Below are 26,676 nucleotides of genomic sequence, written 5' to 3' on the forward strand. Positions count from 1 at the left end.
GCAAAGATTTTTCAAATAAAAGTATATTTTATTCGAGTACTAACTTGACTACAATCAAAAGTGATACAAGTATGAAAAGCAATAACAATCAGTCACTGTGGCTTATATACATTCCCGTCCGTGACAACTTGAGTGCAGAGAACACTCTCTTTACTCTGGTTATAGTTCACAACCGAACCTAAATACTTTCGGTCAAAAATGTTTAATAACTGAAAAATCACTCTTTCTAATATTCTATCTTTCCAAAATGTAAATGAAGGTGGACAAATAAAATCCCAAACTTGTAATAATATAATAATGTAAATTATGAATATTACATTACTGACATTTGTTGGAATGGTTTACTGGGCTTGAGCAAATAATATTTCCAATGCTGAAATTATTAGGCTTTTCTTTGAAAAATAAAAGCGGAAGTCAAGTGTTGACTTGTAGAAGTATTGAGGTTGGTTAAACAAGTAACGGAGCAGGGGCCGGTTGCCAGAAAGTTGTTTTGTCGAAACCCGTTAAGATGTTACGAAAGTGTTGTGATTGTAAAAGATGATTCTCTGGGTGTAGTGTTTGAGAAGAAGAACAGTTGTTGACTCGGAGACTAAACTTAATTTGGCTGTGCGTCATGATTTACAATCACAGGCCGCCGCCAAGTGACAGAGGAAAAGTTGTGGACCGTTACTGTCGATGAAACTAACCGGAGTTGAATGGGAACTGAGAAACACTTTAAATGAGGAGATGAATTTCGGTGTCCCTGCTAATTCGCTGCTGCTCTTCCGTGCCTGCGACGAGGGGGACTATGAAACCGCTCGAGGGATCCTGGAGCCCGGAGCCCCGAAAGAGTCCGGGCGGCAGAGCAGGCTGCGGTCAGAAGCGGGATCGGAGTGCAATATTGCGGACATATTGTCTCTGGTACCGGTGGACTCTACGGACGAGGAGGGGAACACCGCCCTACAGTTTGCGTCGGCAAGCGGTCATGAGAACCTGGTCCGGTTTTTGTTACGAAAGGGGGCTTCGGTGGATAGCCGCAACAACTACGGCTGGACCCCGCTGATGCAGGCTGCTAGGTGGGGCTGCGGGCAGTTCTAATGTATGAAGAGAATGACACACCAAACCCCATTAAAAAAAGCTTTGATTTTATTTGTCATTTCATGCCGGTGGTGGTGAATACTTCACAATACAGTGTAGCAATTGTCAGGAGCCACTCTTCAATTCGTCGAATAGACAAAATAATAATATTTGTTTGCTTGTGTTTTACCAAGAACCTTTTCTTCCATAACACATATAAAAATAGTGTTTCTATTAAGATCCGAAGTATGTTATGTTTATGTGGGATGTGCGTTTAAAAATCTTGCCTGTTTCATGGACATTTTTTTCCACAACATTCTTGCCTGGAGTTTGGCAACATGTATTAACAATCATGGTTTCAACAAAGGATATATTAATGTTGATTTTAATCAAAACATTTCAACTGCCATGCAACGTGCACAAATAACTTTTGAGAAATCATTCAATTCAACTTAAATGTTGTTATGCCTTTGTTTAGGGGTCTGATGTCAAATTTGTGTGCAGTGTTTATGCCTTTATCCTAATCTTGAGCATATCTAACCTTTTCATCATAGTGCTTATTGTACAATTAAGTGGCAAGCCATACAGTAAAGAACCTGGGATTGAGATGAAAGAGGGGGGAGAGCCTCTGATGACAATCAATGGATTGTGCTTTTGACACTTTTATCTAAAATATTCCATAATTCCCACAAAAAAACATTAATTGTAATGCAAACATTACATACTTTTGCTTTCAACATGATCAAAAACAAGGGTCACAGCAAGGGTCTGCATTTCAACACCTGTCTGAAGCCTTTCTATGTAGAGTTTGTGTTGGAATCTACCAGATGCTCACATTATTTCTCACTCTGAAATACATACGTTACATGTTGGGTATAAACTTTAGGATGATTTTACACATTGAAATGAATAATGTGTGACATAACTTAATCAGGTTGTGCTCGGCATGTGACAGGAGGACCATGCTTTCTCAACCCCCTGAGTTTAGTTTAGAGAATGTATTTGTAACATGTTTGATTAACTGTCTTAAACTGATGGGGAAACAGATACTTAAGTCTCACTCTTCTCATTCTTTGTCTGTAATTCTCCACCCAGGTTTGGTCACCTGACTGTTGCTCACATCCTTTTGGAGAACGGGGCAGAGATTAATGGACGGAACAGGCTAAGTGCGAGTGTTCTGACTATGGCGGCCCGTGGGGGACACACTCATGTAGTCAAGCTACTCCTGGAGAGCGGGGCCTACGCTGATGACTATGATCACCTGGCTGTTGCTGCAGAGGCGGTATCAAACGGCAATAACAACAATAGCTGCAGGTTGGGCTGTTTTGCAGACGGGCATTAAGCCTGCTCCTAGACTCAATGTAGATGAACTTTGAATAACATATTTAGTCTAGGACTGTTCTTAATCCTTTTCTGTGGCTCCCTCTTTTTCCACAGCGGGGCTGGTTTTGGAGCAAGTGAAGGCTGTCCAGGAGACGGCAGAGAATTCATGGACATCATAGCCCTGATGGTGGCATCTCAGCATGGCCACGAGGCCACGGTGCGCCTGCTGCTTGAATGGGGCTCTGATGTCAACTTTTCCCAGAAGACCACTGGCTGGGGACCACTGATGGTGGCCACCCTCAGTGGGAAGGTGGGTTCGATGGATGGATAGATAAAAAAGATGAACGGTGATACATTATGGGTAGTGTGGATTTCAGTGGGGTATGGCATTTTATAGCATGTGCCTCCTAAATTGTATTTACATCTTGATAAATGTAAAGAAATGCCTTTGGAGTTATATCTAAAGTGTGTATGTTGAAGGTGGCCGTGGCTCAGCAGCTGGTGGAGCGTGGAGCGGACCCAGACAGGGTCAATGTTCTGTCCAAGACGGCCTTTGAACTAGCCATGCAGCTTAAACAGAGAGACATCAAGGCCTATCTGGACTCCATCACCACTGTGCGACCCCAGACAGGTAAGGCTTCCTTCTCTGGTTCCAATTCAAATGTGCTTTATTGGTAAGATGATGATAAAGTGCAGTATCGCCATGCAAGAGTATTATTCTGCACTATACTACCCATTAAACATCATACAGTTGTATTATTATACTACATAGTACACAATGGTGAGAATAGTAGGTGTAAAGAGATGAAATCAAAAAGAGACAGATTTTGAAGGAGTGCATGTTTCATGTATTGGCATGTTTTTTGCTTCTTTGGTAAAATTCCCCCCAAATTGATTTTTAATTTTGTTTTGCTCTGAGTGATGAATTCTTGGTATTTGAGTTTTATTTTGCTGTTTTTATACAGTTTAACAGGGAGTGTTGATCCATCTCTTATTTCCCTGTTTGCAGTAACCCATCTGTGTGTGTGTGTGTGTGTGTGTGTGTGTGTGTGTGTGTGTGTGTGTGTGTGTGTGTGTGTGTGTGTGTTGCTGTTTTGCTGTTTTGCACTGCAATTAACACTGATGTGAGAGCGAAACCAAATTGGTAGCTCTCTGCCTCTTTGATGTTTAATAGCTCTTCTCACCAGCAGTGTTTAGCTCAGTTTTCTTAAATGATCATTGCATCACTTCTGAAACCAGACCCTTTAACTAGACCTCACTTGTGGCTACATTGTTTGACACTTAAACCATCACTCTATTGAGATAAATCTGTGTTTTCTATAGATAGTGTCATATAGATCTCTAGTTTGACTTGTTTCATTTTATTTTCTCTGTGGTGATTAGTATTTATTTACTTAACCTTCCACACAGATGATTCTGAGCTATGTGGAGTCTGACTGTTGTTCCAGTATATCAGAACTCTCTTCTGTGCTCAGCCGTGCTCTTTTCTCCACAGACGATGAGAGAAGAAGACCAGATGTGTTCAGTGCTCTCAAGTTGGGTGAGTTAAATTGAATACTCAAGAGATGTAGCAAAACTACAAGTAAGTTTTGGTTTTAGGGTTAAAAGGTGCTTTACAAAAAGTATATTAGCATATTTATGTACCCATATGTGTGTGTGTGTGTGTGTGTGTGTGTGTGTGTGTGTGTATGTTAACTCAGGAAATTCCCAGCTAGTCAAGGAAATCTTGGAGGAGGATCCTACTCAGGTGAATTCATCCAACCAGGAGGGAGCGTCTCCTCTCATGATAGCGGCAGTGAGCGGTCAGCTAGAAGTGGTGCAGCTGATGGTGGACAAGAATGCCGACATAGACAAACAAGATGGAGTCCATGGGTGGACTGCTTTAATGCAGGCCACCTATCATGGGTAAGAAGGATACGCTTATGGTAAACATTACTGGGGATATGAAGTCGTTTGATAATGTAACGTTGTACATACTGATGCTGTCGTCAATCCTTTCCCATGGTTCCTTTTGTTTTCTCTGTCTCCCTCCTCCTTCCAGTAACAAAGACATTGTCAAGTACCTGTTGAGTCAAGGCGCTGATGTCAACCTTCGAGCCAAGAATGGATACACAGCCTTTGATTTGGTTATGCTGCTGAACGACCCAGGTAAAAAGCAGAATTAATAAATACAGATATCCACCATTTGTGAAAATAACAGTGGGCTATTGGAAAGAATGTTAGAACATCTTTTATGTCAAGTTAATGAGTCATTTTAAGACTTTAACTTATACAAATAGAGGCTAGAAGTACTTGTGATTTTGTAATATTAACCAATGATATTTCAGAAGCAACATTTTCCAAAATGTATACAAATCATTCTGGTTTCAAATCTTTTACGCGTTACATTGACTACATTTTGAAACGATTGGTCGATTATTTCAGCAGACTGAAAAATGTATCAACGAATGTAATAAATGTATTGATGGTATATGTTTTTTTTCTTAGTAAGTAAAAATGCCGAAAGATTATGTGAATATTTACTTTGACAAAATAATTTGAACTCAAGGTCCACTTTGTCCTCCATGGTTTTGATTATTTGCTTGATTTCTTAGTGTTCTACAATATTAAGTTATCTTTGGATCGTTGGTTGGAAAAATACATTTTAATATGTAAAGTGGCATTTTATTGCAAAAATGATCCTAATGTATGCTTCAGTGTTTGTAATATGTTATGAGAGATGTCTGCAGACATAAATAATTCTTGTCTTCCTGAATCCTTGTGACTACTTTGGATTTTCTCAGACACGGAGTTGGTGCGTCTGTTAGCGTCGGTGTGTATGCAAGTAGACAAGGACAAGTCCAAACACCGTGGCAGAGCCTTAATGACTCGCTCCAAAAGCCGACAGTCCCTCAACAACGTCCCTGTGCCGCCTGACGACAAGGGAGGCCTGAAGGTAAAGGAGAAGTTGTGCTACTTTAATATTTACGGTATATTATATTATGCACCATACCATGTAGTACTGATCAATTATATTATTATCTATTCATGTAATAATAATGACTGCATGATATAAAAGGAAGGAAAAAATGAGCTACTTTTATATAACTCTACCCCATGACACATGTTTGACTTCTTGCCCCTCCAGTCCTGGTGGAGCCGGATGTCCAATCGGTTCCGACGGCTTAAGTTGACTCACACCCTGAGGCACAGCCTTTCATCCAATCGCCTGGCTCCATTTCCAGACGATACTGAAACTTCATTGGATGCCACAATGAAGGCGGATAGGAAGTCCGCTGCCGTGGCTAATGGGGCGCTGGCACCAACTCCTGCCCTGGGGGGGAATGATATCAGCACTGCCTGGGCAGTCAAGAGCAAAGATACCGGTGAGACAGTAATAACATGAGTTCATCGTCTTTTTTAGAGCATAATCACTGTTTTGGGGAGTGCTACTGCATGTGTGAAGAAAGTTGGATAGAGCCTTTTGTCTCCAGAGGGAGCTGCTGCTTTAGATTGTTGTTTGTTCAGACACTGGTAGGGAGTTGGACTGGCTTTGCATATGCACATGTCGATCTTTAAATTCCAAAAGATGTCATACGGACGATGTGGTCATCGAGTGTGTAAATGTGATCATGTGTTAATGTTCCTTCTTCAGGTCTTTGCAGGACATCCTCAGAAAAGGAGGACTTCCTTATAACCACAATGGTAGGAGTGTTTGATTTGGCATAATAAATAATGTTCCATTGTACATTTCTTTAAGCTTGTTGCAGATTAATGACCTTATAGGATGTCAGACAGTTAGCATCCGAAACAAACATTCTTTTGACTTTTAGTTTTTATGTTTGTGTAATAATATTAGTTTTTAAAGGTTTTGGGATTGCTCTCTTTTTATAAGTGGTGGAAAATTCATGATAGTTATTAGTCGTAGGGTTATTGTATCCTTATGTTTTCCATGCCCTGTAGCTCAGAAGTGGTGCGCCCCTGACCCGGCTGCCTAATGACAAGCTGAAAGCGGTGATCCCTCCCTTCTTGCCTCCGTCCAACTTTGAACCGTGGAACTCGGACCGTTCGCGTCTCCTAAGGGAGGGAAAGAGCGAAGCGCCCCGATTGCCCATGCCTCCCCAAAGGAAGCTGAACAGCAGTGGAAACTCAGATATTGTGAGTGTTTGTGGGTGAGAGGCGTGGTGCTGGTAAAACCCTTCTGTAGCTTTGTCATCATTCATATGTCTTTTGCTCTCTTCTCCTTCTCTATATATGTCAGACGTCTATAAGTCGTGTGGTGAGCAGGTCCATTAAGTTTCCCAGCATCCCCAAGGGGCCTTCCTCATCCTCTCCTTCAAACTCTGGTCACTACCACTCCCCCCACTCCTCAGGAGGCTCCAATGGAGTGGCCGGGATCAACAGGGACTCTCACAACCGTTCAGGTTTGCACAAACAAACAAATACGAAACAAACCCTGACACAATGTGAACAGTAGCAACCAGATTACATACTGTTGCCTCTTTCCTCCACCAGGGGGCAGTGCAGACAGCGTTCTCTCCCAGATAGCAGCCCAAAGGAAGCGAGCAGCAGGCCTGATAGATGTGAAGGCACAAGCTCCAGAGAAACAGCACAGCCAGACACAGATCCAACCAAACCTGCCACCCTCAGCACCCGGCCTGCCGCTGCCTGATATTAACCTACCTGACATCCACTCCCACCAAAGCCTGGTCACTTCCGACATCCACTCGAGAAGGGTCTGTGTTTTGTTTTCCTTTCGGTGTAAAACAGCCAAAATCAAGGAAATGCCTCCAATCGTGTCAGTGAACTGGTGCTACTGTCCACTCTTAATTCTTTGTAGAAGATGGAGTTAAAGAAGAGACCTCAGTCAGGGAATTCCTCCACATCCAAGAGCACTTCGCCCACTCTGACTCCGTCTCCTTCCCCAACGCCCAAGCCTCCCACTGGGCCGGGAGACTCCCTGTCCTCAGCCTCTTCACATCCTCGCTCCAAGAGCAGTGGTGGCTCCAGCAGTGGAACCATAACTGATGAAGGTGATACCATGTTGATTTCATCATAAACTGAAATCATTGTTGTATATGCCATATTGTTTTGCCAGTGCACAAGCATTAACTTCAAATGTATTCAGCAAATAGACCAATTCTGTAAATGTTTGAGAGAAAGCCTGAAAAACAATATTCCTAGATGTGGCCAATTATTGATCGTAATTATTATTACTAGTATGACAACTGATTCTTGATCACTTGTAATGAACTATGGTCTCATATGTGCTCCTTAGAGCTTGACAGATACATATTCAACACATGAAATCACACAAACTAAATCTACTTGTAAAAACTGTGCCATGTTTCATCACTTTTCCTTAGATCATACTATATTTTGTTTTTGTCTTTTTTTCAGATGAGCTGTCTGGTATATTGAAGAAACTGTCCCTCGAGAAATACCAGCCCATATTTGAGGAACAGGAGGTATTTTATCTTTAATGTCAGAAAGGAATTCCAAAGCATTTTCCTTCAAATATAAAGTCTAAACTTCAGTGTATGAAAGGACTGCATGGACTGTACAGTTCTGCACTCATATTAAATAGAACATTGTATACATTTGATTTATTGCACATGTTACAGTGTTTTAATCAGTGTTTCTTCTCTTCTTCTAGGTGGACATGGAGGCCTTCCTAACTCTAACAGATGGAGACCTGAGGGAGTTGGGCATTAAAACGGACGGACCCAGACAACAGATCTTGGCTGCCATATCAGAGCTCAATGCTGGAAAGGTGCATTTAGTTGAACATATATTATGCATCTCCAAGGAAACTTTGTTTCCAGTAGTGTGTATGGATCTCTGGGCTTAGGTTTTATTAGATTCTTTTCAGTTTTCCACAGTATAACCCATCGTCATGTCATAATAAACTGTTAACATTGTGACACAGCAGAGATAGGATGGAAATAGTTAAAGGGAACAACTTACAGTGGATACCAGTATACATGTTAATGTATAGATACAGGATATATTTGTGAAAGTATAACAATAGCATCCTTTTTGCCTGAGAATGTTAACTGGCTTATAATAAACGTTGTTGTTTGTCATCAGGGCCGAGAGAGGCAGATCCTTCAAGAGACCATCCATAACTTCCAGTCTTCCTTTGGTAGCAGCGCCAGTAACCCAAGACAACCAGGTGAAGCACGCTGTGAGTGTCAACAAACTGAGCTCCGGTTAGAGAGCTAGTACATGCAAAGACAACGTCAGAATCTGTGTCTCGACCTCTTTATCTGATTTTCTCTCTCTCTCTCTCTCTCTCCACCTTACTTCATCAGCACCAACAGGTTGGATGAGACACCAGGTTCGTTCCTCCAACAAAAGGTAACCCAGCAGCCCTGATGCTCACCAGGAAGTACAGCAAAGGTACTTAAAATAAGAGTAAAATGCCGGCAACTTCTAGCCAAGGCACGACTAATATGGAGTGTTTTGGACGCCGGTGTCCCAGACCACTAGCGGTCTTAATGCAAGAGGATGCTGCAGCAAAACGACCAACTAGATCCTGATAAGCTGCCTCCAGGACCGAACTGCATTATATTATTCCTCATGTGTATCCTAAAGCGGGGGAGGTGTGACAGGGCTGGCTGAGTCCAGAGCCCTGCTGCTATTTGTCAAAGCAGGATGTTTGGCAAATGATATGTTTTGCCTTAGTGACACAGCTGCCTCATCTACTGCAAATGCAGCGCAAGGGTTACGCAGAGGGGTTAGAGAGCGGAGGGTTCTGAAACATGAGAAGATCAAATACACGGGAGAGGGAGAGGGAGAGGGAGCATGAGCCGAGAGAGAGATTGATATTTTATCCAAATAAATGTGAGAGATACAGCATATGTATTGTAAAGATGCCAAGGTAAATCAGGAGAAAAGAAGAGCGAGATTATGAGTATAATAATTAAATACAATAAAACAGGTATTAGTAATACTGTGATTAAGACACGGATGAGGAAAGAATATAGAGGGAGAAAGAAAGGGACATTAGCCAAACTATAGTTTAGTCATCCAGTCTCTTCGACAGCTTTTACTAGTGTGTTTATGTCTTTTCATGTCTTTATGGACCACTATGATGACGAGAGGATTTTTACTCAAGACTGTCCAGTCGTGAATAAATAAACCATTATGAAGATGCTATAACTATGTTTTCTATGTTTTTTTTAATACTGTTTTTAAGATCGTATTTGACTTGAGATGAAAAGACATAAATTTAGTTTGAAAGAGGGGCATTGAGCAATAGTTTCCACAGAGCCGACTCTTATGCTTTTACGTCTGGCTCCATCATTATGGAGCACTATATCATTCCTAAATATTAGGTACTTATAATCCATGTCTTAAATCCAAGGGATGGTTTATGTTCACATGGGTCAGTTAAATATAAAATAACACTGATATCATATCCTGTTTGTCGTGTTCTGTGTCTGGTGAATAAGCAGTAAACTGTTCGCTTTCAAAAAGGAACCGGAATAAAATCTGCATCCAAAATGAAATGCTGCAAAACAAAATAAACAAAATACAAACTCTGTCCGTTGGTTCTCGGGTTTAGTGGCTGGAAACCAGGTTTCAGCTTCCTTGTGTAAACTTTGATCAGAATAGGATGTGAAACCATCTTCCTTCCACTAGATGGCAGTGACCTTCTATTGATGCAATAAATAATCCGAGTGGTACTGTCGAGCTTTAATGTGCTGTTCTGTGACATATATTTTTAGATCTCTAGTTAAAGCTAGACCATGTAACCTTTGAACTTTGGAATGAAGAAATGTTATGTTCTCTTACAAGTATAATATTTGAATTCATTAGTAATAAAAATGCAAACTCACTCATTTGAGCACACTTGTGGGTTTTGCTTTTACAGCCTTACAGTCTGGTATAAGCAGTAGTCTATAGTGGCTAATGCAAACTTTAGATGTATTTCACTATGTAACTAACACAACTTGGTGACGCTTTTCTACTTGTGCGACTGTCACACTATGTTTTAACATTTACCATTATGCTGTAATTTCCACTTGTAGGTTCTGTTTATGCCAAAAGTAGCTGCTATAGAGGTGTAAAGTCCTTGTCTTGGACCTTTAAAAAAGTTTTCTATGACTGAAACTTAAAGATACATGTTTAAGACACATATAACGACTGCTGTGAATAATAATGTGTCTCTGATATGGTTCTATTATTACTCAAAATTGAAATAAATTGTTGAAACTACTCCTTTTGTTGAAAACAATAGATCTATAAATATGTGTTTTGATTTTTGATTTGATCCGCTGGAAACAAAATGTCTTCTCTGTGTATCTGTGTTGGAGGTTTCTACATCATAATTGTGCAAGTTGCATACTGGAGCATGAATGGCTTGATAATGTCACAAAATCACGGTGGCACGTGCACGTGTGAAACCGAAAGGCTCACACGTTCTGCACACACAGCGAAGCCTAAACATCCAAGTGAAGTCACAACAAGTTGTGTGAAGCTCCTGTCATCCAGTGAGCAAGATCAGCTAAGAAAGATGTGTTTAAAATGAGGACTGCTTCACCCAAGTTCATAAACACAGCATCCCCAAACATGACCAAATAGCAACACACTGGCGTTGTTGCAATCATTATTGATGACCTGGATATAGACTGGCCCGACAGGCAGGCGACAGGGTTCCTGTAGTGTTTAATGAAAAGCATCACTCAGAGTAGGAAAGCTTTCCTCTCCAGGGCTGTGGCAGATTGAGTGTTCAGATGTACAGTCATATGTAAGCTTTAAAAAAAACAGCAGGAGAGAAAAATACATTTGGAACATATTAACATCGCTGTGGCATGTGGGTAGCAAATGGAGTGACTCATTCAATTTGCTCCCAATTGATTATATTCACATACGGTTTTGATCGGATTGAATAATATTTTTAGTAACTGTCAATACAGTAGTCATGCAGTAGTACAAGGAACAAAGTAAAAGCATCATGGGTGCATCGTAAAGGTCATAACATCATTGATGTAGATCCTGACATTTCTTTAATGAATAAATTAATTTCTTTCAAACACTTTATTTTTAACTACCCCCGCTACTGGTAGGATCCCAACAGCCGTAGCCAAGATGTCTGCCTCATCGGCTGAAAGTGGTCTCCTGTCTGTGGTAAAACGGGCCGACCTGAGTCTGAGTTAAAGCCTAAGTTAAGATCCCCAGAAGAGATACATTTTCTCTAAGTGCCAGTTTTCCGATCTTCATTCCCTGTGCTTCCCCGCCGCAGTACATACTGTACTTCTCAACAGACACACCAAGCTCAGACTGAGACCAAACTAAACCTAGGTGGTGTATAAGACGTGTAAGAAAACGTATCATATTGTCAATACTCTCGAGTGTTAGGGGGCGTTTCACAAAATTCACAAATGCAAATGTGCTGTAAAAGCTTTGAAAGTCAGTTTAAGATCATTTACCTGAGTATTGACAGGTGACATCCTGGTACAAGCTAGAATACGGTAAATCATTTCACTGCACTCAGGAAATTGACCATGATTGATTTTTCTTGGAAACAAATAAACTCTCCCACAATTTACTGTACACTGTTTAAAGGAAATACAAGTTTATACAATTAGGTGCTAAACTTAATGAGTTGTGATGGTGTGCGTGCGGAAATGTTTGGGATCGGGATGAAATGTAAAACAAGAGGCTTGCTCTCTGCCAGCGGTGTCACATTTTGCGCAAGTTGCCAAATAGAGAGTATTTTCCCAGCATTTGGAAGTCTTCTCTAAAAGCTTGGGTGCCATTACCATCAAATTCACTTTGTGGCCATCGGCCTCTGGCTGTACAAGCCAGTGCGGTTTCAGATGTGCATCACCTAGGGAAATGGCTTTACTACAGTGTGTGTGTGTGTGTGTGTCCCATGATGCTTGGTCTCTCAGACTCTGTGATTTAATGGGGAGCAGGGATTGCAGGGTAGAGCCCCCTGGAGCTTTTCACTCTGTGCCCAGTGAACTCACATTTTACACTGAGACCTGTCTGCTCTTTTTACACGTCCATCAAACTGTGCAAGTTTTTTAAAATTGGTAATTAAAGTGAAAGTACATCCAATAACCAGCGTGCACAACTATCATGGCCTTGCGTAATGTTTGTCCAAACAATGTTGCTGCCTGATTTCACTTTAGCTTTTTACTGTCAACATTCATCCTCGCAAAAGTGACTCATTTGCTCCGTGGATTTCCGAGCATCCTGGATGTTATACAACACTGTGGCCCTCTAACCGTATCTCTGTCTCCCTCTCTTTTTCTGTGTACTTCACACACTCAATCACACACACACACAAATAGACACACATCAACGGACACAGGATGGAGCAGAGAGCAAAGAAGACACTCAACCTCCCTCTGACCCTTGTTCTGACCATAACACGACCTTTGAAAAACCCAAATCCAAATGTCAACCAAAGATTATCCCCACTGAGTACCATAACACAATTTCCCCTCTCAAACAGATTGACGCAGCTCTTGACACGTGGCAGGAAAGCACGAGTTTGAAGTGTCCTGTATTTTGCAGCGTTTGGCCCCATTGGGTGATGATGCCTCGTCTGTAACCAGCAAAACACTTATTTGAAGATAAAAAGCACTGAACTGCACAATACTGTGATGTTCATAAGCTTTGAGGAGATGAAAAACTTGCCGGACTTTCCATAAATAAGATGATCAGAAAAATATGTGCAGTATTGATATGCTGACCATCCAGATACCTGCTTGACACAAATGTTATGTCTAGAACATGTGATGTCTTTTTCATTCACACCTCATCCGACATCATCCAGAGCGTCCATCCCTGGATCATTCATGAGATCTACACTGATGACCCAAATACCTCCCAGTCAATAAGTCGTGCGTTATAGTATATTACTTATATTTTGTGCATTTCACGCAGTTCACTCTGCGCCTTTTAAGCTCATTGTCTAATTGTGTCTTGTCCTTTCAGTCTCATAGTCTCTTGACGTCAAAGCAGATCTATTCCTTATCCCCCAAAAAACCTTCAATTTGTTCTAATGTGAAATAAAACTCGTCAGGGCATTGGTTCCAGCATTTGTCAAAGTGAATTGATTCAAAACAGTTGAAACGGCACTATTGTTGTTGTATGATGGAATATGTTTGTGTGTATGTGCACAGTAAGGGTCAGAACAGGCATCCTGTTTGACCTAACGAGACCTCTTGAGCTGTTCATGTCCATTAAAAATTATCTGCCGTCATGGATTATACTCTGGCTCCATAAATCCTGACAACAACATTCCTGCTTTGCAACAGCGTTTTTTCAGACTATGAACTGTCCTCTTGCGTTCTGAGTGCAGGCTCATCTGTGGGGGAGGTCATCACCTCACACATTGTTAGAAATGGACACAATTTAGACCAACAACTGCAGATGTACATCCACTTATTCACATCCACATGCCATGTCACAAATTGTTAGCGGTACTATGTGTTAATTAAGTTGTCTTTCCGATATCGACCATCCCATCCATTATGAATGTCCATTAGAATCAGACTTGTCATGTCACAGCTCTGCACGCCTCCTGAAATCCCACGGTGATGCTAACACAGACATCTTAATCAATGGAAGCTACACTATTGCAGCTGGCAGGTGGCCTTCAGTAAGTCCTATTTTGCTCCGTGGTCATTATTCTGAAATGTGTATTAAACCACACACACACCTGCTGTAAGCACACATACACAGGCATGCACTCACACACACACACGGTCACGTGCTACGGTCTGCCCCACCAGTGTGAGCAGAATTTTAAGCCTGAGCTAATCTGAAAGGCAGCTTGGATAGTATTGCCTCTGGATTTGCATTGATACTAAAGCTCCCTGTATCTTTAATGGCAGCTACTGACAGTGTTAAAAGGACCTAATGACCTCTTTAGATCCTCATCTCAACTTGTCACAACAAACTAAATATCTCCCCTGATGGATACTTGGATATGGCCATGTGACTGAAGACCGTCTTGCTTTCTTTATAAGTATTTTGATTGTACAGATATATAGAGCATGTGATAAATAAAAGGAAGGAACATTTTTTTATTCATCCAGACTTTGCATTTGCTTAATTAATGTATATAATCCAAGTGTCATTGGGCAAGATACTGAACCCCAGTATGGCATGGCCAACGGTGTGTGTGTGTGTGTGTGTGTGTGTGTGTGTGTGTGTGTGTGTGTGTGTGTGTGTGTGTGTGTGTGTGTGCGCTGATGTGCACCTTGTATGGTACTGACTCTGTATGAATGTGTGTGAATGGGTGAATGCTACCATGTGTTGTAAAGTGTTTTGAGTGACCATTTAAAAGTGAGATGCTGGATATGTAAGTTAAAGTTCACCTTTGACTTTTAATTATGAGAAATTAAGTAAGTTGACAATTTTGTAATGCAGTCCTTCTAGATATGATTGTCGGTCGCAATATTTTAAGTAAGTTTGTACGTTTCTCTATTGTTTTTATTTATTTATATTTGCTTTATTCTAAAGTGATACTATACAACAGCCAAAATACATTTGCCTTTATTATTTCATACAATATTTATTAATTTTGTTGGGCATTAATTTTGAGAGCACTCATTCAGCAAAACAAGAAATGTACATTACCTAGGAATAATCAACTCCACCGCCATCACCACTACCGCCCTTAAGGATATTCTCCTTTTTCTAGTTGCATGTGCGATCACATGTTGCACGACATCACCAAGGGGATTCTCCACTACTATGTCATCTTTATTTAAAGAGGAAAAGTGTATCTGCTTGCATGATTTACTCCACATAAATACACTATAAGCGATGTGTGTAGTGCATGAATGTGTACACTAGGGTGCAGTACAGTAGACCGCTATACAAACTACATACTGTGACAAGACACAACATATTACAATGGCATACTTTATTAGGTTAAAGTTTTACAAGCAAAAAACAAAAATGATCATTTAGTATCAAAGGATGAAAATAATTCCTTTACAAACTAAAAGTACACAGAAAAACCACCTGTGATGGTTATTCAATTGGAATAGATAGAATCGGGCTTTCATTTTGCAGCAACTGGTTTTTGTCTATGGCTCTTACACACGAACAATTATCTCACAGTCAGCTGGGGCACACTTTTATAAACGGCACTATTAAATACAAATATAACTCTTTTTTTAAACACAAAAATATGTTAAAAATCTAAAATAGCATAGAGACTGAATACGCCACATTCTTGGAACATTTGCATATTGCAACCACCTAGGTTACAATTTACACTTAACAATCAGGTTGTTAAAGCTTTTATTGATTACTGAAATTAGCTTAAAGTGGTAAAATAATAATAATAAAATATTTGCAATATTTCAGGATGGCTGAACATTTAGGCCAACTTACGCCGGCCTTTTCTATTTACCGTAGACCGTGTCTCCTGGGTCTTATCACTTTATTGATCAATGAATAATTAAATTCGGAAGCAATATTTAACAGAAATTGAATCGCTCAGTCAAGTAAACCAGATTGTAAGAGCACTTCCGGGTATACACATTCCAAATAAAACTGTACACATGAATACATAGCTATTGAGACTTGTTTAAGTTAGTAGCCTAATTGTTAACTAAAATAAATGTGTTTCAATAATGTCTAATAAAGTGATGACTTGGCTTGGCAAGACAATGTTCAACATGTACTTAGGCCACCACCAACAATCCAAATTACATATTACTGCAAGAAATATGATGATGATAACAACCTTCCTTAGTCCTTTCACACTGACAGTAGTGTCACAATTTTACTCCAGAGACATTGCATTGGTGTGACAGATGAACCCCACTACATCGGATAGGCTGTTAGATCCGTGACACTGTAATGCTTTTGTTTTGAAGGCATAATCATCTTATTTCCGGCGTAAACCTGCCATGTGTACCGAGCTTGATGCTGCTGCCAAATCTGTCCCAGGCCAGAGAGCCAACTTGAATCTGAAAGCTACATCCACTGAATTAATTAGTAGTTCAAAAAAGCCCAGTCCTGTCCAACGCAGTATTACCGTATATTCAAGTACAATAGCTTTCGTTGTGAACTGTGTGTTTTTCTTTAAGGGGCCGCTGTTTCAAAACCCTCCGGTCCGCGAGTGCCGTCGACCGCAGAAAGCCTCGGTGTGAATCTGGTGATTTGTGCTTCTGCTGTCCTTAGCGTGTGATCCCTCCCCTCGCGCTGCTCAGAAAACGTGTGCGTGTGTGTGTGTGCTGCGCGCGGCTGCAGGCTCGGGTCGGGTTGGGCTACTGCTACTTTCATGTACTCCTCGTAAATATACAAACTAATCACGCATTAACATGTCTTAACTCGAAAATGCACATGATTTAATAAAGACAGCTCATTTATAGATTACAATGTTGTCCGTGGCGTTTTAACAATATTTTAATGAGCTGAACAGAATCTGTAGTCACAGAATAAAGAGAAAATGCCCACCGATACGGAATTTCATAATATTGCTTATCAAATTACGCAAAAACTAATAACAGCCACAGTGAGAGAAAAAAATAGACGTACATGTTTTGTAGTTAGACTATATATAAAAGTAGCCTAATTGTCACAAATGTATAGGAAACTGAAAGTTGTACAAAGATTGAAAGATCATAACACACATAAGCAGACAGTACTTGAAAGCGACATAGACTAAGCCTCGAGTGTGCGTGTGTGAGTGTGCGCTGGCGCGCTGTTTGTGAGGCAGAGAGTTGCGTGCGAAGAGCTCGACATGTCATTCAGAGGAATCCGCCACCTGAAACGCGAGGAAGTGAAGGCGACTCAATTGGGTATAAAGCATCAGCCAACATCTGCCCCGAGCAGTGCAAAGCTGATGAAAACATCAGCTCGGAGCTCATACAGGACCTCTCCGATTTATTTTATTTCCTTTGGATTTATCGTTTGGCATTACCGAGTCGGTGCATCCAGGGAGACGCATCTTTTTTCTGCACTTTGAGTGAATGTGACTCCACAGCCATCACTATACTGGAATTAACTGATATCCCCAGGGATTTTTGGTCAGTGCTTTTATTCTTTGACGTTTTTGCGTGATTTGATTTTTCTTAAAAGCATTATTATTTTTAGGGAACCGGCATATCTCCGGTGCTTTTCTAAATATTCAATGTGTTGTTGTATTTTGTAACTATTGACAATTATTATACTACACATTTGAATGCTTTGCTAATTAACACAGACTATTTTGTGTAACCATAATTACAATTATTTTTGGTTTAATTTTCGGGATGCAGGGATTTAATGCATTTCACCCCAAGGAATTACTTACATGTGTTAAGTTTCTCTCTCAAAGCATATTTATGTTAACGTCTTCTCTATCTCATCCGCAGCGCACCTGTTACCTCCACAGAGCGCGAGATCATGATCCCTCCGGGAGACTGCATGTATGCGGGCAGAAAGAGGAGGAAGCCCGTCCAAAAACAGTTAAGGATCGCTGTTGAATATGTTAGCTTTACATCAGTGCTTGCTGAAACATGGTTGCACATTTTGTTGGTGCTTTTTCTACAACCCTGCCATGGGAAACTTCACTCTGAACCGTATGATGTAGCACATTAAAGAGTAGCTAAATCATAATGAATCACAGGAAGTTACACCATGAAGATGTGAATATAACGGTATAGACTTCAGTTGGAAGTGACGGCCAGTTTTAATATAATTGATATATTGTTATTGTGTACATGTTAGGATCACAACGCTCGCACTGTAGCGATCATCTCGTCGTTGTTGCAAACATACTATTAATTAATAATATTGCATTTATTATAAAGTGGTTATTTAAATACCAGTCATTATAGCTTCATATTTGCTAACTATTGCTACCTTAATAAAATAGGAGTGAATACCTATATGTGTTTGCCTCCCTGTTGATCTCTAATTATAGGCAGTAGAATAACATTGAGCATTTAGCTGTTGTTGTCTTTTTTACTTTGCATGCACATGTCTTTACCCACAGGCATATGAGCCGGAGAATGTGTTTGCTTGGCAGTATTTTAGGTGTCCATAGTTTTCAATGTAGATTACAACAGTTTTTTGGGCCATCTTGTCAGCTGATGTCATGAATAGTGAATGTAGGTTATATAAGATTTTTGAAGAGGGAAGTGGTAATTTAACAAGGCCTGTGGCATTTATAAAGTTTTCATGTTTTGCGCTGCCTTAGCTGCTGATCTGAAAGGAAGTCTTTGCCACATCAAATCAATACTGTTTGTGCACTGGACAGAAATATACTTAGCCACTAGATATTTTAGTTTACTTTCTTTTTTTAATATTAAATAATTATGTTATTTTGGTACCTTAACTTCCTCATAAAAATTGCTGAACTCACAAGTGAAGTAAACTTTACTTTTATTTGTATATTTTCCAATGGTAACATAGGAAAAAATATGGGATTATTCATAAATCAGAATCCAACAAAGTTGAAGTATTGACGTAAAAGTATTCAGTCTCTTTGGAGAAGATCAGAAACTCTCAGCTGTGGAAATTGGAGCTGACCATTACATATGCAGATCATGTTAAGTTCAGCTGGTAATGCTGTGGTACCCTATACTCAAATACACAAATAACTTGGTGCCTAAGTAACATTTTACATTCCCTGCGAAGGATAGTGCAATATTTACGATACCTTTTAATATCTTGAATTGCTTAAAAGAGTGGAACAGCTGCAGTCGGTTGAGATAAATACATATACTCTATTACTTTAATGTAAACCTACAGGATTTACGTCAGCGTGGAATATAGACATTCTGCAGGGAGAGAGGCGAAACTTTTAACTGATTAGTTTTTACTTATAAAGAAACACATCTTACTCACAATTAAAGAGACTTGTTTTTGAACTAAACACAAATCAGTGTGGTGCATTGTGTACTGGGGAAGTCAAAAGAAAATACAGTTTAAAGAAACAGGGACTCGTGCAGAGTGTGGTTTATTTGATCATATGTCTCTACTTTGGTTGGCAGTGTGCAGGACTTGCTATACTTAACCAGAGTCAGACAAAACCCGATTGATGTCATTATAAGGAGGAACAAATATTGAACAAAAATGTATTTGGAAACCATTTCTTCAAAATAAATGAAGACTAAAACATTTAAATAGTTTTGTACCCTCTGTTTTATGAGTCAGGCAATGCTCCACTTTTCCCCCAGAGAATGTGTTGATATGAGTGTTTGGTTGTTTTTTGGTTAAATACATTAAACACAGGATCTTAGTCAGAGTGTAGAATTTAGAAAATGTATATTAATAATAATTGTAATAAATGTAAGCTTTATTAAAAAAAAGCCAGTGTTACGTAGTATGGATGAGATTTAAAAGAACTCTTCCATGAACAGAAGCAGGGCTCCAATAAGTGAAGTTATTCCTTTTCCGTGTGCTGCTGTCACTTACTGCCAGTAGGTTCTCAGTGTAGTCCAGTATGTCCCAACTTAAACACATGACTGCTGAATGTTAGCTCTTGTTTTACAGCTGAATGCATGACTTTTAAAGGACACAAGTTCTATACAAACACACATCCTGATGCCCTTTTAACCGCATCTCTGTCTTGTCATCAGGAAGCTGTCTTCTGCCAATGAGAAAACCAACCCGTCCAAGCGGCACAGAGACAGGCTGAATGCTGAGCTGGACCGGCTGGCCAGCCTGCTGCCGTTCCCCCCGGATGTCATCTCCAAGCTGGACAAGCTGTCCGTGCTGCGCCTTGCCGTTTCCTACCTCCGCGTCAAGAGTTTCTTCCAAGGTAAAAAAGGTCAAAAGACGACATTTATAGTGGCAGGTGGAGGAAGTATTTGGTTTATGTGTGTGCATGTGAGTCACGGGAGTTGCTGAGTTGAGATACGGGCTTGATAACGGGATATGTGCTGCTGTAAAAGGGTATAGGTCAATATAGGTTGTCCACCTCTGATACATATCTATTATAAAACTGACCTGCTAACAAATGTAAAGTGATTCTAAAGTAAGATGCCACATAAATATCTATATTATTAGTCACAGTAGTAATGTGTACTTGTAGTAGCACCAGACATAGTAATATCCTTTTTTCTGTAGAAAATAAACATGAATACGATTTTGCAATATGTTTTTTAATAGTCACTTTAAAGATATTCTATATCACATCATCGTGAGAAGGATACTACCTGACAATGCAACGGGCAAAGAATAAACATCACAGTTTTTATTATAGAGGGTGTACTCGTCTGCATTGTCTGGATAAATTGTCTTTTAGGAAACACATTTTTTCACTTCACTATATTTTGTGGTCATGCTCCATTTAGTGACATAGCAGAGAATGGGTTTCTTGTACTGTCTCATTCCCCTCGGTGGCTGCCTTTTATAATTGAAGTTTTATTAAATTATTGAGGATGATTTAGGATGATTTGCAGAAGGTCTCTGTGAAAGCATCACTGTAGATATTAGCATTGTTTGTCTATTTACCCACCCCAAATCCCTATCTCCCCTTTGGGTCTTGTAGTCACATGTAATTAAAAGGTATATTGAAGCACACTCTTGTTTTCCCACCGTCCCACCGTCCACTGAATGCCTCCCTTCCTCTCCTCATGTTGCTCCACAATCCACTTCAAATATTCATGTGCAGCTTCAGAACGCATTTTGTTGCCGGTGGCCTCAGCGGCTGCCTTATCGACTCAGAGGCTACTGGCACAGCTGGATGTGACAGTTCTAAGACAAGAGGTAGCTTTTTGTTTTTTTATAAAGAGGAAAGAATATGCATCTTCCATCTGCATGATAAAAGGCGTATAACAAGAAGAGGGAGGATAAAGGTAAGAGGAAGCAGTATAGAGGTCCTGTGAGGCTCACTGTGTTCCCAGTCCTGAGGGCTCAAAGAATGTCCTCATGGAAAGCTGTTTTCTTGGAGTTGGCAAGGGATTTGTACAGTTCTAACCAGCTGAAAGTTTGTCAGCCATCTCTGATTCGACACATGATGTGGCACTCCTCCACCTTCTGCTCCTCTGATCCTTGCAGTACCCTTAATCTCCATCATCTGCTGCCTCGGTCTGGCATGGCACCCAACAACTGGTATCCTGTTGGCCAGAGTCATGCAACTTTACACACACACATAAACACACACACACACACACACACACACACACACACACACACACACACACACACACACACACACACACACACACACACACACACACACACACACTTACTTGTTTTACCCTGAATGCTCATGTAGCTTAGACATCACGCAAAGTTGCAGTACAAGTGCTAATCGGACTTATCAAAGGTGCCTTTCCCGGATCATGGATCACGCAGAGATAAAGACTGCGACCGCTGCCTCAATGAAGGAGTGACGGTGCCAAGCATGAGCTGCAAAAAGGCCCTATCTATTGGAAAAAGGAGAAGGTTCAGTCATGTGTGTGAAACTGCTAAAAGTGTTGAAAGGTGTGTCGAAAGTTGTTGCTTGTGTATTATCTGACAGTGTTAATAGCTTCCGTGCTCACCATCCAAAGTTACTGTATGTTTTGAGGCACTGATATTAACAGTGGCATTTATCAGGAATTATTTAAGGATCTTCTATTTGGTACTCTTTACACATGCATTTATGCTGAAGCATCTAGTTGTTTACTCCACCTCTGCTGGGTGCCTTGTTATCAGTGGCAGCTTAGCTGGCTTTAATGCTCCACTAATGAGATTAATCAGAGTGGAACATGAAGGATTTGGCTCTGTATACATCTGCAATCTCTGCCCTCTTTGGTCAACTCACTTGACTCTCACAGTCGCAATTTTTCCACTGATATTTAAACATGAAGTTTGGCCAGACCTCTTCTCGATAAATCTACGATGAGCAATATTTATATCCACATCCTTCCTGTGGTTTGGAACAACAGTCATAATCTTTTTGTCTTAGTCTTTTCAGAACACTGAGTCATTGACTGAAACCATGTTATGAAATCACGCAATCAGCAACCTTAAGTTTCATTTGCTTTTATATACTGCTTTATGGAGGAGGAGTGAAGGCTTTTTTTAATTTACTTGTACTGATGCAGTTCTCCTTTTTGTCCACTGGGGGGACTATGTGAATTTGCTACTCAGTCTTTACTGATGTCTACTTTAGATAGTCGTGATTAAGTGGGCACAGGGTTTGGCTATAGGTTGGACTGTACCATATGTTTGGTCATTTTAAAACATAGCTTTACTGACTTTATTTACTCCATCATAGAACAGCTGAAGGTTCAGAGGCAGAGGAGAAGAATAATTTCAACATTTGGCAGGTGGTTTTGGGAGCACACTAAGATTCTACCGTTTGTCTCTGTTGCGTGACTGCTCAAGGGTGGAGCACAGTGAACACTATGTACCTATGCACTTTATGCAAATATACCCCTAGGCTGTGTGTCTGCATGCCTGTGTGTGTTTGTGTGTGTGCGTGTGTGTGCGTGTGTGTGCGTGTGTGTGTGTGTGTTTGTGTGTGTAAATAAAAAGCGACATCAGTCAGAGATTCACTTCAGGAAGTTTCCCTTATTCATCATATTCCATGAGATTCAGTTGTGATGTGCTTACAGGCACAATGAATTACATGACCTGAGATGACTCCCTGTGCTATTTCAAGCCTCCTAAGATGAAAAAAAACTATAAACAAGATTTGTCTACAGTTATGCACTTAAAATAAAGTAAATACAATTTAATTTCCCTTTAAAACAAATTTAAAAAATAGATTTGTTTTTAATCTGCCTGGAGGTTGCATTTTTCATAAGGACGCCTGACATTTATTTTGATATCAGAAAAAAATATAATTAATATTCCAAAACTCCAAAACTTCCCTTGAGAACCATTTAAAGTTGTTCAGATTCAAACTGTCATAAGTCCAGAGGGGCCCCTACAAAAAAATGGAAAAATAATAATAATTTTAAAAAATCCAATTCATCAGTTTGTAGCCTCCAGCCTTTGTCCCATGTTTTTTGTTACATTTTTATTTTAGGTCAGGGTATCTATATTTTCAGCATTTTCAGGCAGATGCCCAAGCGAGTAGGTTGTGTGTGTGTGTGTGTGTGTGTGTGTGTGTGTGTGTGTGTGTGTGTGTGTGTGTGTGTGTGTGTGTGTGTGTGTGTGTTGACAGTCAGCAGGCTGTAATTCCCTTCTCTTCCATGTCAGGCCTCTGCCCTGACTGTAATTGCTGAGCTTGTTAAATATTTACCCTCAGGATTAACTATCCCTCCTCTTTTGTCTTTCTGCCCGATTGCCTTTAATTCTCCTCCGGTGTGTGTGTGTACTTTTTGGAGTCTGTTTTGCTTGATTGTGTTTAAATGCTTTTTATCTCATTATTTGAACCTATAATTGTGCTTTCTTTCGAAAATGTAATCATGTTACGACCACTTACAGAAGGGATCAGGTAACTAAAGGCAAGTCTTCAAGGGAATATTACCTTTTGAATTATTTTGTATTATTGCTGAGATGTTTTTTGTATTTTGTATGTAATTCATGCTAATGCATTAATATTAGCTGCTGGCATGTTCTTTTGTTTGTGTGTGATGTGGTCACGTCCTCGCTTGGTATCCAGCTTCATTCCCTCTCACACTTTCTTTGTCTAATTTTCAAACCAGATTTCTTTAAGAAAACTTAATTATAAAGCATGTAAGCTTGAGACCAGAGGATCGATAGTTAAAATTCCCGGAAAAGCTGGAAAAGTTTCAATTGGCTATCACACTCCCCTCGCCGACTGCTGAAGCACCCTTGAGCAAGAACTGTACTTTTTGGAACAGAGCATTGCGTTGCTTTGACATTAAACCCTTACAGCTGAAGTACAATGTGTTATGAACGTTGTACTTTCCATCGTGGCTATATTGACTGTGTGTGTGTGTCGTCGTGGCACTGAGATCAGATTCCCCCATCACACCCATGCATCGGCACTAATCCACATGTATATCTCACTGCCTGTATCTACCTCTCTCTGTCCTCATCGTCTTTCTTGGGATGACAAACAACGAATGTATCTTCCATCTCTTCCAGCAAACCAGTAAAATCACCAAATTGGAACTACCTACAATAAACCTCCCTTAAACGAGTTAACTGTATTTTCCTGTCAATGTAACTTACTGCCTTATTGTTGCATGTTTTGTTATATTATTTATTATAATATAACATTATACATAAATATATATATATATTCTTTAGCTGTTCGTGACAGCTGTGACAGCACATTGGGTTTAAAAGGTTTCCTCTGGAATATTGCATGTATTTATCTAAAATTCTTCATATGAATCCATTGCAAATGAATACATGCACACGTGTTATTCAACACAATGCAGATATCCTCATTTTGTCCTCAATTTGTACTCTACTGCATAGTTTGAAATAAGAATCATTTATATATATATAGCACCTTTCAAAACACAGTTACAAAGTGCTTTGCCGTAAAAGCAGAACACGTTTAAAACACAAAGAGAATCAAATGAGAGCCAGAAACTAAACGCATAATAAAACACTGAGAGTAAAGCAAACAAAAATATCATAAAACATAAATAGATTCACCGAAAAGGAATTCTAGAAAGGGTGTGGGAAAGGACATAGTGCAATAACAGGCATGATACATGTTTTGGGGCGAGGCCTCTCAGGGCTTTGTCAGCAATAATACAATCTTAAAATGGATTCTGAAAGCAACAGGTAGCCAGTGTAAGGAAGTCAGGATAGGTGAGATGTTCCTAGCCTGAGTTAAAATCCTAACAGCATGTTTATCTAAACTGAGGTTTTGAAGGGATACATGACACCAAGCTTTCTGCAATGCTGAGTTATAGAACAGCTGGGACAGAGAATCATACAAATTGATATTTGTATGATTGCACTATCCCCATCTTCTTGACCGATAATCATTATCTCTGTCCTATTAGCATTCAGCTGCAGGACATTTTGTGACATCCACTTGCGGATGTGCTGAAGGCAGTTTAGCAGGTTGACAGCGTTCTGATAGTTGTTTTAAAGGGTCACAGCTTAGATGGATCTAACTATCGCCTGCATACAAATTGGAATCCGAACTGGACCCAGCACTTATCATTGGGACATGAGAAATGCATAACGATAGACCTTCACACTGACCTCTGTGAGAAATAATAAACCATCGATATGACTTCAGTGCTGTATTGCTTTGCTTTCAGTAAATGATCTGCACTGAAAATCATCAATGTCTTGCGATATATAATAACAACCTCTGAAGTTACCACTAAAACAAATCTCATGCTCAAATATAAATGCCTGTGGTTTAAATGTGTCTACATTTTAGCAAGGTGTATTTATAAGTGTGTGTCTGCCAGTCCTCAATTCAAGCCCCGCCTTCCTTCATAGCTGTCAGTCAAGTCAGGGTGTTGACAGGATATGCGATCACACACACATATAGACACACACAATGTGATGAGAGACTGTGCGAGTATACCTGTCTAAGATAAGTTTAGTAACATGACATGCTGTTCCCCTTACTACTAGGGTTAGGGTTATCCATACAACAGTGTTTAAATCCGCATGGTGTATCTGTGTCGCTAATCTCCGAACATACGCCAGTCAGTTTCAGTATGTGTGCTATCTGCCTCTAAATGCTGGGTGAGCTATAATAAAAGAGGAAGAGAAAGGCCACAGAGCCCACAGACTCACGGCAGGCCTGCGCCACCTGTGACGTCAGCAAGCAGACAGGAGACAGTTTTGTAACTCACCCACCATCATGCAATAGAGGAAGGAGGAAACGAGACAAAACAATCAGTCCAGATCCGTATTCTCTCATCTATAAATTTTAAGAGAATTTCATGATTGTAAACTCCTCTCTCCCAGATTATTTGGGTTAATCCTTTTCATTTCAATCTGTGTCAAATCGCATCAATACAAGTGCAGACCATTCGATTTCCCAAAGAGGGAAGTGCTGCAGTGTGATGGCTATTTCTGAATGGAGTCTTTGTGAAAATGTGTATCAGGTCACATTATAGATGGACTTTGTGTTTACTAAACTCTAAGTGACCCCACACTTTTTCCTTCCCTATGCTCTGAAATCCTAAGGCAGTCAAGACTGTAGGGCAGAGGCCAAGACAAATCAGCAAGCCGCATGAACTATAAATGAAGTGAAAAGGTTCAGCATTAGAAAGGTCAAGATGTGGTCAATTCACTGTTGTTTTGAGTTTTTGAAACAAATATCTTTGCTCTGGAAATTTCCGGTGAATCACAGACTGCAATCCGCCGTTGTTCACATTCCTAAACGTTACAGGGAGATAGTAGACTCCTGAAGTCTGTTCCAGTACAAATCTGTGCATGTTATTACAAAAACTCATAGTTCAGTTCGTCATCTTTTATTTGTTCCTTCAAGTAATAGTTTAACTTTTTTTC

The 26,676-nt window shown here is 40.1% G+C and overlaps 2 protein-coding genes across 4 annotated transcripts in view; both read left to right on the top strand.

Moving 5' to 3' along the window:
* The first annotated feature begins 437 nt into the window (after positions 1 to 437).
* Positions 438 to 10,582, top strand: anks6 (ankyrin repeat and sterile alpha motif domain containing 6). 3 transcript variants are annotated; one of them, XM_029458114.1, is made up of 18 exons: positions 438 to 1,055; positions 2,152 to 2,370; positions 2,494 to 2,689; positions 2,860 to 3,010; positions 3,875 to 3,919; positions 4,080 to 4,284; positions 4,421 to 4,527; positions 5,163 to 5,314; positions 5,507 to 5,744; positions 6,014 to 6,063; positions 6,322 to 6,516; positions 6,620 to 6,782; positions 6,874 to 7,094; positions 7,199 to 7,391; positions 7,759 to 7,826; positions 8,015 to 8,131; positions 8,449 to 8,545; positions 8,673 to 10,582. In XM_029458114.1, the coding sequence occupies exons 1-18, from the start codon at positions 676 to 678 to the stop codon at positions 8,720 to 8,722; spliced, it is 2,847 nt and encodes a 948-aa protein (XP_029313974.1). In that variant the 5' UTR covers positions 438 to 675; the 3' UTR covers positions 8,723 to 10,582. The 3 variants fall into 3 exon arrangements, with proteins under 3 accessions (XP_029313974.1, XP_029313975.1, XP_029313976.1); XM_029458115.1 differs by having other exon boundaries at positions 8,449 to 8,533; XM_029458116.1 differs by having other exon boundaries at positions 917 to 1,078.
* Positions 10,583 to 17,071: 6,489 nt separating this feature from the next.
* Positions 17,072 to 26,676, top strand: part of ahrra (aryl-hydrocarbon receptor repressor a) — a 60,827-nt gene continuing 51,222 nt past the window's right edge. The window contains exons 1-3 of the mRNA XM_029458219.1: positions 17,072 to 17,372; positions 17,700 to 17,792; positions 19,911 to 20,092. Coding sequence (XP_029314079.1) covers positions 17,731 to 17,792; positions 19,911 to 20,092 — 244 coding nt within the window. The 5' untranslated portion in view covers positions 17,072 to 17,372; positions 17,700 to 17,730. The remainder of the gene's footprint in view (positions 17,373 to 17,699; positions 17,793 to 19,910; positions 20,093 to 26,676) is intronic.

The sequence above is a fragment of the Cottoperca gobio genome, chromosome 20, assembly GCF_900634415.1.
Source record: "Cottoperca gobio chromosome 20, fCotGob3.1, whole genome shotgun sequence".
Lineage (NCBI taxonomy): Eukaryota > Metazoa > Chordata > Actinopteri > Perciformes > Bovichtidae > Cottoperca > Cottoperca gobio.